At 53.9% G+C, this 16,282-nt stretch overlaps 6 protein-coding genes across 6 annotated transcripts; 4 read left to right on the top strand and 2 right to left on the bottom strand.

Moving 5' to 3' along the window:
* Positions 1-419: 419 nt before the first annotated feature.
* Positions 420-2,287, bottom strand: BO70DRAFT_359813 (acyl-CoA desaturase). The gene is made up of 3 exons (XM_025542628.1): positions 1,960-2,287; positions 1,813-1,902; positions 420-1,761 (listed from the first exon to the last, which is right to left on the bottom strand). The coding sequence occupies exons 1-3, from the start codon at positions 2,162-2,164 to the stop codon at positions 803-805; spliced, it is 1,254 nt and encodes a 417-aa protein (XP_025401910.1). The 5' UTR covers positions 2,165-2,287; the 3' UTR covers positions 420-802.
* Positions 2,288-2,784: 497 nt separating this feature from the next.
* Positions 2,785-3,287, top strand: BO70DRAFT_180093 (uncharacterized protein). Its single transcript, XM_025538434.1, has 2 exons — positions 2,785-2,948; positions 3,008-3,287. The coding sequence occupies exons 1-2, from the start codon at positions 2,885-2,887 to the stop codon at positions 3,178-3,180; spliced, it is 237 nt and encodes a 78-aa protein (XP_025401909.1). The 5' UTR covers positions 2,785-2,884; the 3' UTR covers positions 3,181-3,287.
* BO70DRAFT_394084 (uncharacterized protein) lies at positions 3,276-3,637 on the top strand (the record flags this gene model as incomplete). The annotated part of the gene is made up of 2 exons (XM_025546431.1): positions 3,276-3,351; positions 3,432-3,637. 2 exons carry the CDS (start codon positions 3,276-3,278, stop codon positions 3,635-3,637), a joined length of 282 nt encoding a protein of 93 aa, XP_025401908.1.
* BO70DRAFT_359812 (uncharacterized protein) lies at positions 3,536-4,293 on the top strand. The gene has a single exon (XM_025542627.1). The coding sequence runs from the start codon at positions 3,844-3,846 to the stop codon at positions 4,009-4,011; it is 168 nt and encodes a 55-aa protein (XP_025401907.1). The 5' UTR covers positions 3,536-3,843; the 3' UTR covers positions 4,012-4,293.
* Positions 4,294-5,223: 930 nt separating this feature from the next.
* BO70DRAFT_359810 (uncharacterized protein) lies at positions 5,224-6,633 on the bottom strand. The gene has a single exon (XM_025542626.1). It carries the CDS (start codon positions 6,269-6,271, stop codon positions 5,426-5,428), a length of 846 nt encoding a protein of 281 aa, XP_025401906.1. The 5' UTR covers positions 6,272-6,633; the 3' UTR covers positions 5,224-5,425.
* A 180-nt stretch (positions 6,634-6,813) lies between these two features.
* Positions 6,814-14,877, top strand: BO70DRAFT_331745 (polyketide synthase; the record flags this gene model as incomplete). Its single annotated transcript, XM_025540888.1, has 3 exons — positions 6,814-8,038; positions 8,174-12,345; positions 13,618-14,877. Exons 1-3 carry the CDS (start codon positions 6,907-6,909, stop codon positions 14,875-14,877), a joined length of 6,564 nt encoding a protein of 2,187 aa, XP_025401905.1. The 5' UTR covers positions 6,814-6,906.
* Positions 14,878-16,282: the final 1,405 nt, after the last annotated feature.

Raw genomic sequence — 16,282 nt, 5'->3', positions numbered from 1 at the left:
TATATAATATCAGGGAGCTTCGACTACGGTGGCCGTGGGGGAGGTTGTTCCAGCCACTTCTGTTGGTATTTGGCTTGGGCATGCAGAGCGCATCAGAGTGTTTGTGATTTACTATATAAGCTATTTTGTACAAGGAATATAGGATTTAAGGGGCAACAGTCTAACCTACCCAGAGACTGGTGGATATCGACTTGTGGAATCAGCCCACAGTCGAAAGTACCTGCAATTAGTCCAAAGACGAGTAACCATATTTACACCATTTTCGGTATACACAACTAGTCAAATCAAAGCAACAGCGTGATTTACATTCGACTAGGCCAATTGTGTATATGCTCGGTACGCTCTCTCCGCCAACATTTTCCAAATCTATACTTCATCCCCGGATCAGGAGATCTTTTTGATCAACATTTCATGTCCTCATATTTCGTATGCAGTCTCCAAGACTTGATCTGTGAAGCTGCCGCTGTACATATCATCAATAATTGCCTGACTGGTGAGGCTGCCACGCACAGCTATGTTTATCGCGTCAAGAGCCACGGGATGGTAAATCGAGGGTCACACACATCCTTTTCGCCGGTCACCCTTCCATCCTTCCATCGCAACCTACAATCAGATCCTCTAGCGGTTCGCCGTTAGAGAAGTTCTATGGGAAGGACAAATCTTGGGCAATCGGTTACTGGGCCTGGTGCATAAACAAGTTGGTGGTTTAATGGTTGAATCTCGGGTCTGTTCAGATTTTGCAAACAGAAGCCTCATGCTGACATCAAAATGCAGAAAAATATCCTTGCACCAGACGAACTGCCTATCGGCTTTCGCCAGATATACCCAATCCCTCATGATCTTTCCAAACCTCCACCTCACCACCTCCACGGAGAACTGCCACGCGCATCGTGGACAACACATTTCTCGCCGTGTCCGAATGGGCATACAGACCACCATTGAACATGGAGGTCGAATCTTTCCCCAGCATTCTTTGGATCATTGTCTCCCCGCCCGGATGCTCCGCCATGAAGCCCGACACATCATGAACCACGCCTTCCACCACCAAGAGGGCCTTTCCCGTCCTCACTGCACCCTGATACTCGCACCATTCCATCACCGGCAATTGCCCGAGCTCAGGCCCCCAGTCCAACCGGGCACGCTCTTTCTCCAACGCTTTATAGCCCTGCTGCACGCGTCGCTTCTCAATCTCGTTCTGCCGGAACCGCTTCATCCGATTCACCAATCCCAGTCCCGCCAGCGCCCGAATCACCCACTTCGTCGGGTCATAGTCATACCACTCAATGCCATTGCGATAGTCGCCCGGAAACTCATGGTGGAAGTTATGGTACCCCTCACCAAAGGTGATCAGGGCCGTGACCAGATGGTTCCGTGCGGAGCGTCCGTCCCCATACGGCTGCTCCCCCAGGTAGTGCGCCAGCGAGTTCACGCAGAATGTGGCCTGGTTGACGAAGAAATACCGGAGGATACCGGCATACAGCAAGCCGCCATAAAAGTCGCCCCAGCCCAGTCCTGCAATCAGACTGGGGACCCCGAAGGCCATGACGGCCATGGCCAGCAGGTAGTGTTCGTGTTGCCACTTCACTACGGGGTCATTATGCAGGTCAGACATATCCACGTGGGTTTTCTTGCGCGGGTGTCGCAGGATTAGCCAAAGAATGTGCGCGTGGAGAAATCCCTTCTTGACGTTATACGGGTCTTGGTCGGTGTCGGTATATCGGTGATGCGCACGATGCTCGGAGGACCATCGGAGGATTGTTCCTGCATGATGAGGGTTAGTTGAGGGGGCGGAAGTATTAGGGGGTCCCTTACCTTCTACAGCTCCGGCTCCGAAGGCGGCCAGCATGATCCGCACGGGCATGGATGCAGAATAGGCCCGATGGGCCCAGAGGCGATGGTATCCTAGTGGCTCAGTCAGTGACTGGACTGGTATGGGCGATCGGTTAGTTAAAGCCGTACCTGCGGTGATTGCGATCCCGGTGATGAAATAATACACTACTGAGAGGACGAGCGTTTTCGCCTGAAGCGGAACAAATGGAACCATGAGAAAGGCCAGGGCCGGAACAATGACCAGGATGGTCAATTTGGGCCAATGGATCCGCTTCAGCCATCCAGCTTCAACAGGTTCCCCTTTTTGATGGGCATTCTGTGTGTTGTCGGACATGGTGGTCGGGGCAGACAGCATCAGATGCCAGAGCGAGAGAAGTGGGGGGGGCTAGGTGAATGCCAGTACAGCGAAGCAATGGCTGTTTCGTTGCTCTCGCGGGTTAGATCTGTATAAATATCTCTGTCTAACCCGGCCCCAACAAATCGCCCCAGCGCTGTGCCGTTCCGCGCCAAAGGCACGCAGCGCCCGCAGTATGAGTTTTTCTCTCTTCAACTGCGTGCTACCCAAAGATCTATGCTGCATACACTATTGAGGGCAGATAAATGGCGTCTTGATCTGCGGTGTTTCCGAGCAATATCCGACATGTCACAGTGGGCTGTCGCTGATTAACGATGTAAATGGAGATGGCTTCCCCTTCCACGACGCAAGGGGGAGGGAGTCCAGCCAGCCTCGACGCGAGAGGCGAGAAACCTCTGTTATAGAGGGCGAGACACGATCATGCCTATGATTAACTTGCCTTGGTGGTAACGGCCAATCAATGGTGCGTGCATACGCAAGCTGCCCCCACCATATCATATCTTTCTCTTTCACAGAAATTGGACATGTGGAACATTATCACTCCGGTGGGGCGAGCAATCCAACCTTTCCAATCACGTCGATGGGAGCATATCCGAGAGGAAGCACGAGTGCTGGATAAGCTTATTAACAGAGATAGGTCTGGTGAACCCAAGCCCAAAGCTTCCCAGCCCATCATACCAGCATGGAATAGGACTTAGGATGCAGAATTTCGCAGACCTGGTCCGCTGTTTACAAGATCCCGGTGGACTTTGCGATCTCGTGAGTCTGTTGTACACCCTCTCCCTCCTCACGAAGAGTCAATCCCTGATAAACCGTTGTTAGATTGTATCCGTTCACGGTGTACTGCGGGTCGGCCATCTTCATCCCGAGCTATGAGGACTTGCCATTTCGACCACTCGCGCGAAATCACCTTCCTCGCTCTGTCTCTCTACATCCTCGGATGTGAGTGCTCCTATCTCGTACGCTCCTTCACAGCATGTTCAATTTTAAAGTAGGCGGCACTGGCACTTTCCTATCGCCCCAGCTCAGCGAGCTGGCCTTCGTCGGCTGAAATCCACCCTTCATTATCCCATTTGTTATCCCATTTGCCATGTTCGTGCTTCTCTCGAGCATTCTGGGTATCTCGGACAGCTTCCTCTCCCTGCTGGTGCTGCACCCGTGCTCGTGTTGCTCCCTCCCGAGACCTCTCACGACACCATCCTACTTCGATGAGCACGCCGTCTATTCCACCTTGCCGGGCAGCCAGACCTCATCGTGCCCGCGAGCTCCGCCGGAGCACTCTTCGTAACGCGCCTGTCCGCCGCTGTAAACCGCCCGGCCATCGGACTTTTATGCCTGTACCGCTCGTTGCTCTACGCCGTGTTCTACTCATCTCCGAGGTTTCCCTCTGTGTATCTAGGCTTCTACGGCATGATCCCATCGACTACAGCCTCGGCTTCCTGGCATGTTTAATCAGCTCCGTCATCGCAGTCACTACCCACGTCCTATATTAATGCCATCTGGTTGAAGCCCTGAACATCCTCCTCACAAAGACACCCTCCTCCCGGCCCTCCCCGCTGTGATTTTCACGACCATCGTCCTATTCTGTTCGTCTGAAACGCACGCTCCTCCATCCACCTACCGTCCTTATCATGGACAGTCCCTGCATGTACGATAAAATGGGCATCAGCCATAGCGTCACCATCTTGGCGGGTCTCTCTCTCCTGGGAACCGTAGTCATATATGTTCTCGGCTGCCACGGGGCCCAGTTGCGCATGCTAAACCCCGTTGCTGTGCCTGAATCTTCCGTGATAGGTGCAGAGGCATACAAGATTGCGTCAGGCTGAAACTCTTTCGCTCAGCTATGAGGTCTGGGCTTTCTGCATCCCCAAAACTGCACTATTAGGTGGCTACTATGTACGGGCAGGGGGCTGCTAGAGTATCATGCACTTACCCAAGTCGGTATGTAGATTAGGTACCTAGGCATCCAGGTTCCAGGTTCCAGGTTCCAGGTTCCAGGCTCCAGCAGACCAGCAGGCCAGTGGAGCAACCTGTCAACCAGTAAGCTCCGCTGCATTCCGTAGAATAGGGAGAAAGGCAATCCCAGGTGCATGGAACTACCACTTTGGATAAATCATCCGGTGGGCAGCCTCCATGTACTTACCTACCCACCTACCTAATACCCAAGTATCTATCTACTACCGAGAACCTAACTACCTTAGGTAAACCTAAGTACGTCCGTGCGTTACCTAGCCACTGCCGTCTCGGAGAATAAACACACAGCTCAAATACAGGTATAAACATGGGTGGTTACGTACGGTACGTACCTATCTCGTACTGCGCCGGCAGTTGCCTCAATGGCGATGCGTCGATCGATCTGGGAAATTAAGGCCAATGAGGTAGTTAGGTAGTAGTTACTTACTTACCTACTCAAAACCGCAAAACAGACATGTCATGTTTTTTATGTTTTCGCTACTATCCACTTTACCTAGGGATGTGATGTGATGTGATGTTTCTTCTCCGCAACTTAACCCAATACCCAGGCTAACTAACGATTATGACATATCTTAGATATCTGTCTGTGCGGCTCTTGACCGCTACCTAGGTAGGTGGGTATGTAGGCAACTACCGGTAGATACTGGTATTATCTGCTGATGGACATGCCTACATACCGACGTACGTACGTATTGTACTCTGTGGGAATTGGATCCTGTGATACACGATCAGTAGGAATGTTGTTGACACAGAGTTTCAGTCCGCTGTTTAGTTGAGGGGTTTTTTTTTTTTTTTTTTTTTTGACAGCTACCGTAGTACCTAGTATGAGTACTTACTAGTACCAGTCTACTCCGGTACATGCATATGGCAGTAGTACTTATTAAGGTGTATCCATATATATATGCAATTGGATACATACATACGGTACCTAAGGCTGAGCAGCCGTGGGCGGAGATGGTTCTTGCCGTGCGCAGTTCCCGTCTATTACGGCCTTTCTGGGACGCCTCCCTCACCTTCCTCGTTTACTACAACCTGTATGCTACCTAGCTAGTCATCAAAGGGTTGTCTAGTTAGCAGGAAATTATTTCATCTGTTCATGATCATTGTTCTGTATAGAGCATAAGAGACGACTGGTAGGTACTTGGGTACACTACCTGGTCTACCTAGAGCAAAATACAAAACAACTTTCTGCTGTAGGTACAATAGGTCTCCATCAATAAGGTCCACTGTCATACGATTACGAACACCCTGCACCAGCCAGCCAACCTAGATATCCACACTCACAGTCCCTTGCTCTCCGGTGCTATTGTGGAGCACCCCCGTCTGCCGAGCCACATCCAAAATTGCCCCCACCACAACATCCACATCCACCGTCTTGAGCGGAACCTGGTGATCTGCGTCCCACTCCACTTTCCGGATACTGTCAGGCGCACAACAGGAGTCCAAAAGATGCTTGAAGGGGCGGAGCACAGAGTCATTTCGCCCGTATACATGGACGGTTGGGACCCGCAGCAGGACTTTGTCGGTGTCGCCAGAATCGATTATTTCCGTCATCGGGATCAAGGGCGCTGGTCCAGCCATGAGAACCGCAAACCGGAAGTTTGTTGGTGTCCCGGCCTCGAGGGCTGTCTTGACCGGAGTGTCCTGTAGTTGCTTTTGTTGCTGTTGCTGCTGCTGCTGCTGGCGAAGCATCAAACTTCCAGCGATCTGCGCTCCTCGACTAAACCCCAGCAGCGCCACCCAGGGACCCGTAGCGCCAGCGCGATCGTCGTCTTCCATCGCGGTTTGGATATGCTCATTGATGGGCGCGATAGTGCGCAGATCTGGCTCCGCGGAAATGGTCTCCGGATCGACTCCCATCGGAAACCAATTGCAAAAAGGCCCCCATTTGGCGTAGACTCGGCCCACGTCGGGACCGGGAGGGCTCGAGAATGGCGCGTCAACAAAGACGAGGCGGAAAAAGGACGCCAAATGGCGTCTGATCACGCGGCATTGAGTGCGAAAGATTCGCGCGTTGGTCCCACCCCCATGGAGACATAGAATCCGCGGGAGGTGAAGCGTTTGGTCTGGCTGATGGTTCATTGAGCTGTTGGACACTCCAGAGGCAGACATGATTGGAGGTCTGGAAGGGGGGAGGGGGGAATTAAGGCAGATGGTGGAGGAGAGAGTCGGAATAAAAGCCACTGGGCTCAACGGTTGCCTGACAATTTCCGAGTCGTGGGTTGGATATGTTGTGGATGGGCTCCGGGCAGAATAGATTCGACCTGTCTGCTAGGTACCGTGAACACGGAACATCGCTTCTTTTTTTTATAATAACTGCGCCGAGAAGCAAATGCGGTGAGATATTCCGGATTCAATATCAGACACCTCAGATTCTCTGGGTCCATGACAGCAATCCGGCAACACCGTCTCCCAGGAGCATTCCTCTCTTGCATCGCACTATCGACTGGGGTTGTCCCTTCCGGAACGCTCATACCACCAGTACTTTGTTGGGACATTCGCGTGTTTATCCGAGATGATCTTAATGTCTTCCGATGATCACCACCTGCCTGCCACTCACCCCATGACGGAGCGGGAGCGCCCAGACTCGCTGTCAGACCCGGGACTATATTTTGACCCATAAAGACGAGAGATGGCATCTGTTCCCCAAGTCCGCCATCCTGTTCTCCTCTCGCATTTTCGTTCTGTCTTTTTCCTCTTTCATAACTCGAGGCCAGCCGCTGGACCTCGACTCTCCAAGCACAACAATGGACCCATCACTTCAGAAGCTACTGGCAACAGGTGGCAACACAGTCCTTGTCTTCGGTCCGCAAGTGGCGGTGTTCGATTCAAAATTCATTGAACACGTTCGCGCTGGCCTGGCGGAAGGGCCAGACTTTCTGCGACACACGATATCCAGCCTCCCCGAGTATTGGGATGGACTGGTCGCAGAGCTCCCGGAGATCGAACAAACCATTCCCGGGAAAGAGCACGTTCAAACCCTCATACACTGCTTAGAACATGGGCTGGATCAGGAGATACGGCGAGCGCCGAATATGATCGTTTCCCCGATTGCCGTTATAGAAGAATTCCTGCAATATTGGCGGTTTCTGCAGATGATTCACGGTAATGAAGGAGAGGCGACCTCCGACGGAAAGACCGACCTGCAGGCCTGGTGGCTCGCCCGCCAACAGAACAGCAAGACAGCCACCTTGGGCTTCTGCGGGGGGCTCTTCGCGTCATTTGCCGTGGCCTCCTCTCATACCTGGGAGGAGCTCGAACAGAATGTCGCGGCTATGGTGCGGTTGAGCATGGTGACCAGCGCAATGGTGGATGCCTACGAGGTGTGGGATGGACGTTCAGAGTCGTTCGCTGCCATCTGTCGCCAAGAACAACAGGGGGAACAGATGCGCGGCATCCTGGAAGAACTCGCATCGGATGCTCATGTCCAGGCAACCTTTGACGTCGGGTGCGCCACGCTGTGTGTGTCTCAGGAGCAGGCGCCCGTCTTGCTCGACCGACTGCGTGCGGTAGGCGTCAAGACCTCCCGATTGGGCATTCATGGTCGTGCCCATCACCCTGGCGATCAAGGTCGTCGCAGTGTCGCCGTCCTCACCAAGCTTTGCGAGTCTATGCCGGGCCTCCGGCTGCCGGATGCCTCCCAGGTCTCCATGCCGACTTACAACGGGGCAACTCCCATCTCCGAGGGCGGTTTGCATGAGATGGCCGTCCGTGGCATCCTGTCCCAGCCATGCCATTGGTATCGCACATTTATGGCGGTCCATGCCCAGCTCGATACACCGCTTGTAGTTTCTTTTGGCGAGGAGTGTGTGCCCAGATCCATGGTGTCCGGGATCCGTTCCACGTTCTTGAGCATGAAGGCTTTACAGCGAGCAAAGAGTCGACCTGCTGCGCCTACAGCCCCCGCTGCCCCTGCCTCTGCCGATATTGCTGCCTCCCCGGTTGCTGCCCCGATTGCCACCGAGACTACACCTTCACCCCCACCACCCAACCCCTCATCCGCCCATTCCGAAGGCACTTCTAACGCAGAAATCCCTTCATTCGAGACGGTAGCAATCGTGGGAATGGCAATCAAGACCGCGGGCGCGGACGACATCGATGAGTTCGCGTCCCTACTGCGCAGCGGGCAATCGCAGCACGAGAGAGTGCGAGCCGAGCGGATCCCACTTGACACGAGTCGGGAATGGTACGCCAACATGATGCAAGACACAGACGCATTCGATCACAAGTTCTTCAAGCGTAGCCCGCGCGAGTCGGCGACGATCGACCCACAGCAGCGCCTGTTCTTGCAGACGGTGTACCAGGCGCTAGAAGATGCGGGATACTTCGCGACGAAGACACGGACAGGGTCGTCGCCTTCAAATGTGGGGGTCTTTGCTGGATCGACGATGAACGACTATGAGCATCACACGGTGGGACATAGTCCTGGCGCGTTCACAGGGACGGCCACGAAGAGCTATATTCCTGCGCGAGTGGCCCATTTCTTTGGCTGGACGGGTCCGACAATCGTGTATGACACGACATGTTCCTCGTCCATGGTAGCTCTACATGCTGCGTGCCGGAGCCTTCTGTCGGGGGAATGCGCCGCCGCGGTGGCTGGCGGTGTTAATATCATGACACACCCGCATACCTTCCGCGCTCTCGCAGCCGGAAATTTCATCAGTCCAACCGGTCAGTGCAAGCCGTTCGATCAAGCGGCGGACGGCTACTGTCGGGCTGAGGCCGTTGGCTGCGTCTATCTGAAGCGCATGTCAGACGCAGTGCGCGACGGGGATCGAGTTATCGGTGCCATCTCCAGCACGGCCGTCTTGCAGAATCTGAACACTACTCCTTTCTTTGTTCCGAACTCCCCGTCTCTCTCGCAACTTTTGTCGACAATCCTAGACCAAGCAAAGATGGATCCAGCCGCGATCTCCGTCATGGAAGCCCATGGGACAGGCACAACAGTGGGCGATGCGGCCGAGTATGAAAGTATCCGACAGGTGGTGGCAGGCCCTAAGCGCGCACGGCCTCTAATCCTCGGTTCGGTCAAGGGACATGTGGGCCATGCGGAGGGTACCTCGGGCGTGGTATCCTTGATCAAGATCCTGGCCATGATGCAGGAGAACTTTATCCCTCCCCAAGCCAGCTTCTCCACCCTATCGTCTCATCTCAACGCCACCCCGACGGATATGATCGAGGTGTCCACTGCACTGCGAAAATGGCCCAGTGGATCTCGAGCAGCAGTCATTAGTAACTACGGAGCAACCGGCTCGATTGCTGCCATGGTGGTCACGAAACCCCCCCCAAGAAGCGAGGTTTCCTCTCTCGAACATTCACACGCAGGGAATCTCGTGCCCTTGTGGATTGCTGGTTTGGATGAGCGCAGCATCAGCGCATATTGTGTTCGACTCTTGAGATATCTTCAATCGCACCCAACTGCCGCCTTATCGGATATTGCATTCAACGTCAACCAGTCGTCCAACCGGGCCTTGCCCCAAAGAGCCCTCCTCTGTTGTCGATCCAGAAAGGAGCTGGAGGAAAGGCTGGCTCAACTGGCGTCCCGCACTCACACCAAGACAGGCGAAGCCAATCCACAAATCACCATTGCACCAAAGGAGCGCCCACTCATCCTTTGCTTCGGAGGTCAGGCCGGCCAGTCCATTGGTCTTGATCGCACTCTTTACGAGAATGTCACTCTTCTCCGCGACCATTTAGATCAGTGTGATGTGGCCATTCAGGCTGCCGGGGCCGGTAGTATCTATCCAGGCATCTTCTCCCGGGAGCCCATCGCGGACCAAGTTCACCTTCAGGTAATGCTCTTTGCCATGCAGTACGCTTGCGCACGCTCCTGGCTTGACACCGGCGTATTGTCCAGGACTGTCGCGGTAGTAGGCCACAGCTTTGGCGAGATCACTGCTCTCTGCATATCAGGAACTTTGACCCTTCAAGAAACAGTGCAATTACTGATTGCCCGGGCAAAGTTGGTGCGCGATGAGTGGGGTAATGATTCTGGAGCCATGCTCACGATCAATGCGGAGGAGTCGACGGTTACTCAGATTCTCGCCGAAGCAAATGTCCGCTACACCGGGGCTCACCCAGCTTCCATTGCATGCTACAATGGACCACTTCAGTTCACGTTAGGCGGATCATCGGAGGCCATAGATGCCGTTCAGGCTGTATGCGATGAGCAACAGCCAACGATTAAAACAAGGCGGCTTGCGGTGACCAATGCTTTCCACACCTCACTGGTTGATCCTCTTTGCAATCGGCTGGCAGAACTCAACCAGCGCGTCTCATGGAAGAAGCCCGTCATTCGCCAGGAACGAGCCACAGAGTCTCCAGTCGATACCCCATTCCACTTTGCAGAGCATATGAGACACCCGGTCTACTTCCGGCAAGCCATTCAGCGGCTGGCCGAGGAGCACCCATCCGCTGTATGGCTTGAGGCAGGATCAGCCTCCGGTGTCACCACAATGGCTAGCGGCACTCTCAAGACTGCCGCAGGGCCTCACTCTTTCCACTCGCTGAACGTGACTGATGGCCGGGGAGGCTTGGATGGCCTGGTGACGACTACCATGTCCCTCTGGACGGAGGGTATCCCAGTCACGTTCTGGGGTCACCACCCCGTGCAAGCCTCAACAGTCGCGCTACGATCGCTACCTCCGTATCAATTTGAGAAATCGCGGCACTGGCTCGAACTCAAGCTGCCGCAAGACCTGGCATCGGCTAGTTCGGGAAGCCCCGAGCGCAAGGAGGCGCAGGGCCTGGCAGACCTGATCAAATTTGTTGGTAACCGAGAAGAGACAGACTCTAAGAATTCGATCGGCGGGAGCTATTCACGGCCTTACTTCGCCATCGACACGAGCGCCCGTCTCTATTCGGAGTTGCTTAACGGCCATGTTCTCAACAGGACTACTCCAGTTCTGCCCGTGGGTGTTCAGATTGGTCTCGCCTTCCATGCCTTGCTCAGCCTCCGTCCCCAATGGGTCACTGACCGGATGCAACCGATGGTCCAGGACATGATCAACCACGCTTTCATTTGTGATGATCCGTCGCGAAAGCTGTGGTTGGAGTTCCACGTCAAAGATGAGAAGCAGCTGACATGGGATTGGGCCATTGTGAGTACTGATGGCGCCGAGTTGCCTCATACTCGGCTCATGCATGTGGAGGCACGCATGCAGATGTATCATCCATACGATGTTGCATACCAAGCCGAGTTTAGGCTCCTGCAGACTCTGGCCAGCTACAAGGAATGCAGCGCACTGTTCGCACACGCCAACACGAGTAGCGATGCCGATGAGGGCGCCGACGAGATCCAGATTGCTCAAGGGTCCACCGTGTACCACCTCATGGACAAGGTTGTCCAGTACGGGGAGCCCTATCGATGGCTCAAACGGGTGGTTAGCCGAGGTTCCAGCGCTGCTGGCTGTGTTCGCAAGCGGAAAGTTGACCTGGCCTCTGCTTTCGATGTCGGGCTAGTTGATGCGTTCTGTCAAGTAGGGAGCATCGCCATCAACTGCATGAACGATACCGTGCATCCGGACGACGTTTGGGTCCACAGGGGATGCAACCGATGGATCCGCTCTCCCAATGTCAGCACAGTACGAGAGACATCGCATGTCCTCGTGCGTCATCGGCATATTTCCGATCGCCTTCGGGAGATGGATGTTTTTGTTTTTGATCCTACGACTGGTGCTTTGGTGGAGGCAATGCTGGGGGCGCGGGCTGTACAGTTCCCCAAGGCCGCTCTGAGCGACATTCTCACTCGGCTTAACGCGGATCAACCCGTTTCCCAGAGTACTGCGCAAGTGGCCCATCGTCGTGCCGCCCCAGTCAAAGACCAAGGCCCTCAAGTGGTCGTGCAGTCAGACCAGGATTCCGCAGCTGAGGGGAGACGCGGGTTTGAGCACACTCTCGAGGATGTACGGGTGATGGTCGCCAAGCTGCTGGGAGTCAATGAGAACGAGGTGGCCCCTCAATCCCAGTTGGCCGACTTGGGCATTGACTCTCTGATGAGTGTTGAGCTGGGCTCCGACATCGAGACCACTTTCAAATGCTTGCCTGACGAGGCGGATATGATGGAGGCGACAAGCGTGGAGGAGTTGGCTCTTTGCATCTGGAACACACTACGCGGAGACGACACGGCAGGATCCGAAAAAAGCGAGGAAACCCTGATCGTTGAAAAGGTTGGAGACGGTGAAAATGTCAATCTGTCCGGCAAGCTTCTCATTGACTCTGATTTGCAAATACCTGCAAAGCTCGCTTCTATCGTTGCTACAGATATCGACATTCAACTAGCGCAGTCAGACATTCTCGATAACTTCAACACTGTGAAAATGAACAGTGATCAACGGATTAGGGACGCCGGTCTCGAGAACTCGTATCACACCGCTGTGAGCCTTACCAACAGACTCTCTGTCGCTCTGGTGGTTGAGGCCTTTGAGCAGCTGGGCTGCGATCTGCGCACTGCTTCTCCTGGTGACAGGCTGCAAAGCGTCAAGTCTTCTTACGTCCGTCCGGAGACGTTGCGGTCATTGCATGACTTTATCGCAAACACGGCCCGCCTGGTGGATGTTGATGCTGCGGATGAGGTTCTTGTTCGCACAGCAATTCCGGTACATCCCAAGACGAGTGACGCGCTACTGCAAGAGTTGATGCGAAAACACCCTGAGCACAGCGCCCATCTGAAGCTGACCTTCCAAGCCGGCAAGCACCTAGCCGAGGTCCTTCAAGGCACAGCAGCCGGGGATCACCCCCTCTCCAACGCGAGTGAGGGCCACGCACTCGTCCATGAAATGCACCGCGACTTCTTGTATAACCAGGTAATGTATCAGACCGTTAGCGATTCCATTCGCAGCATGCTCGACCGCCTCAGGGCAAAGACGGGAACGAATACCCCCCCGGGTACCCTTCGTATACTCGAGATGGGTGGTGGTGCTGGGGATCTGACCCGCGTGCTGGCATCGATGCTGGCCGCACAAGGTGTCCCCATTGAGTATACCTTTACCGACCCATCATCCTCCAGGGTTGCTATGGCGAGCGCCGAACTCGGCAAACAATATCCCTTCATGAATTTTGCCGTCCACGATATTGAGAACTCACCCGCGGAGAACTTGCAAGGACAGCACATTGTCCTCGCGGCAGATGCCACGCAAAGCATCACAGCCTCCTTGGAAGGTATTCATCAGATGCTGAGACCCGACGGCTGCTTGATGATCCTTGAGAAACGGCCACCCTTTCTAGATACTATCTACGGTCCTCTGGAGGGCGGGTGGCTATTCGATGACAGCAGTGACTATTCTCTGGTACCAACAGAGCAGTGGAAGCGTGATCTGCAGACGGCTGGCTTCCAGCACGTTGATTGGACGGACGGCAGCCTCCCAGAGCAGGAAGGGTTCAAGGTCATTCTTGCGCTGGCATCTGGGCCAATTCAGGAAGTTTGTCCCATTTCGACAGTACCAAGGGCGGGAACAAAGCCCGGGGAGATCATGCAACGCCAGGAAAGAGCCCAGGAGCTTGTCTCCAAGTACACATCCGGGTTCACGGCGCCTATTCCTGCGCCGGTCAACGATTCCCCGGGAGGCGAATGCAAGAAATCAGTGGTCATCGTCACCGGAGGCACGGGTAACTTGGGGTCGCACGTTGCCGCCCTGCTATCCCAGAGTCCAGCTGTCGAGACCGTTGTGTGCCTCAACCGGCGTGCTCGTGGGGTACCAGCGATGACTCGACAGCACGACGCCTTTTCCTCGCGCGGCATTGAGCTATCCCAAGACGCGTTGGACAAGCTCCGCGTGTTGGAGTCGACCACAACGGACGCACAGCTGGGACTATTGGATGAGGACTATCAGTGGCTCGTAACCAACGGGACAGACATCATCCATTGTGCATTTCCCCTCAGCCCGACGCAGACCGTGCGCGGACTCGAGCCCCAATTCCAAGCCATGCGCCACCTGCTAGACCTCGCGCACAGCATGGCCTGCCAACCACGCACAGAGCGATCCTCTCGCGTGGGCTTCCAGATGATATCCTCCGTCAGTGTTGTCGGTTATTCTGAGGAAACGCCAGTGCGTGAAGAGCTTCGTGGCATGGAGGGCACCCAAGCGATGGGCTACTCCGAGGCCAAATGGGTATGTGAGCACATTCTCGAGGCAACCCTGCGGCAATACCCCGAACACTTCCGGGCCATGACTGTTCGAATTGGCCAAATTGGCGGATCAACCACCAGCGGCTTCTGGACCTGCGCCGAACATGTCCCCTTTCTCATCAAGTCCGCGCAGACGCTGCGCGCATGGCCTGATCTCGGGGGCCATGTCTCGTGGGTCGCCGTCGACCAGATCGCGACTATTCTCATGGATCTCCTGGCTGTCGGTGTTAAACACGATGTCCCGACGCCAAACTCCGTCTACCATATTGAGCACCCCATGGCCAGGACCTGGAAGGAGATGGCACCCGTCATGGCCGCCGCTCTCAATATCCCTGCCTCCCGGATCATTCCAGTTAAGGAATGGGTTGCTCTTGTCCGAAACTCCCCGCTCGAGAGATCGGATAATCCTGCTATTTTGTTTGCTAGCTTCTTTGAGTCGGCGTATGAATCGTTGATGTGTGGGAGGGTTCTGGATACGACGTGGACGCAGGCTCATTCTCCAGCTATGGCGAAGCTGGAGCCGATCGGTGATGAGATGGTGGGGTTGTATATTGATGCGTGGAAGAAGCTGGGGTTTCTTGGTTCTCAATAGATGTGTGTACCAATGTATGTAGGACAGATAGTGATCTGCTCTGGACTGTGAAGCGTGTATTAGCATAGCCATAGTCATAGTGCAGTGATCAGGAACATATATGTGGTAAAGAGCTACATTTTAGAGACAGACCTACCAGTAGTGCAAGTATGCGATAAATATCCTCATCTGGCAATCGTGGTACCGCTTGCAGTTCGATAGTTAGAACAGAACAGAACAGAACAAACAACCATTCCGTTCGAGATACGGCCCAGTCAGATGAAATCGAACCCATCAGTCAATCCATGCACCTAAATCAATAACCACATCACCTTCACCTGTCTTTAGTATGTATGCAACAAGACCTGTAATTATGTCATGTGACTAAGCCATATCTATATTAATCAACCCAATAGCAATGCAATATATCCGCCAACCAACCAATCAGCTTCATCAGAAAGAGGTAGTACGTGGCTCGCTGCCAGTCAGACAACGTGTTCCTCCCCGTGTTCCGTGTATGTATGTATCTATGTAGGGAGGTAGGTAGGTACTCCGTAGGAAGGTAGGTACAACTCAAGCCAGACGACGACCGACCGACCGACCGGAGACTTTTCTTTGATTGGTTCGGTTACCAGGTTGATTGTTTGTTGGCTTGTGGGGGTAGGAAAATAGAAACGGCCAGTGTTGATGAAGACTGGGAGGGAATGGATGAAGAATTGTTTTGAGTAGGTATTGGATTGGATTTGAAACGATGATGTGTTGTTTGAAAGGTTAAATTTTATTGTTTATTGAGGTTGGGAATGGTCTGCAGTTTAGCGTAGATGGGAGTGGGATCCTTTCTGTCTGTCTGTCTGTCTGCCTGCCTTATGCTGTGTCTGAAACTCATTCTTGATGTTTAATATTTGAGTGTTGGACGTGCCAGAGATCGCTAGAAGGATGGATGGTTATTGCTTTAGAAGGCCCAACATGCAGTACACTGCAAGCTGGATAATCTCCTGAGTGGCAGCTGTGTTAGTGACACTTGGGTTTCATAGCATGCGTCAACCCAACCCTCCCCTGGAGCTGGTGATAACGGGTCTTGGCTGGGTATCAGTACGGACGGCAGGACTGGATGACTGCGGCGGTTTCAGGGTTCTTGTCAGAGGTATTATTCAACTACTAAGGTAAAGATCACCACTCGAGACGCGAAACAGAGGCTGGTGACCTCGAGGGTCCAGTTAGTACAACCTGTGCAGTAGCTTTCAAGATAGATCTGCGCTATCTGGATTCTCTTGATGGTCGCATTGTGGTTAGTGCACGTTGGATTAGAATTTCCGGAAATTGATTCTCCCTGGAGCTTCGGTCTATCCCTTGAGTCAGGGAAATGGAATGTTGTCTCAGACAGGGTGGTTAATCTGATGCAGGACATTTTGTACAGTCTCTCAGC

Source organism: Aspergillus heteromorphus, assembly GCF_003184545.1.
Source record: "Aspergillus heteromorphus CBS 117.55 chromosome Unknown BO70scaffold_5, whole genome shotgun sequence".
Lineage (NCBI taxonomy): Eukaryota > Fungi > Ascomycota > Eurotiomycetes > Eurotiales > Aspergillaceae > Aspergillus > Aspergillus heteromorphus.
Note: the sequence above shows the minus strand (reverse complement) of the source record. Positions and strands in the feature narration are given on the sequence as shown.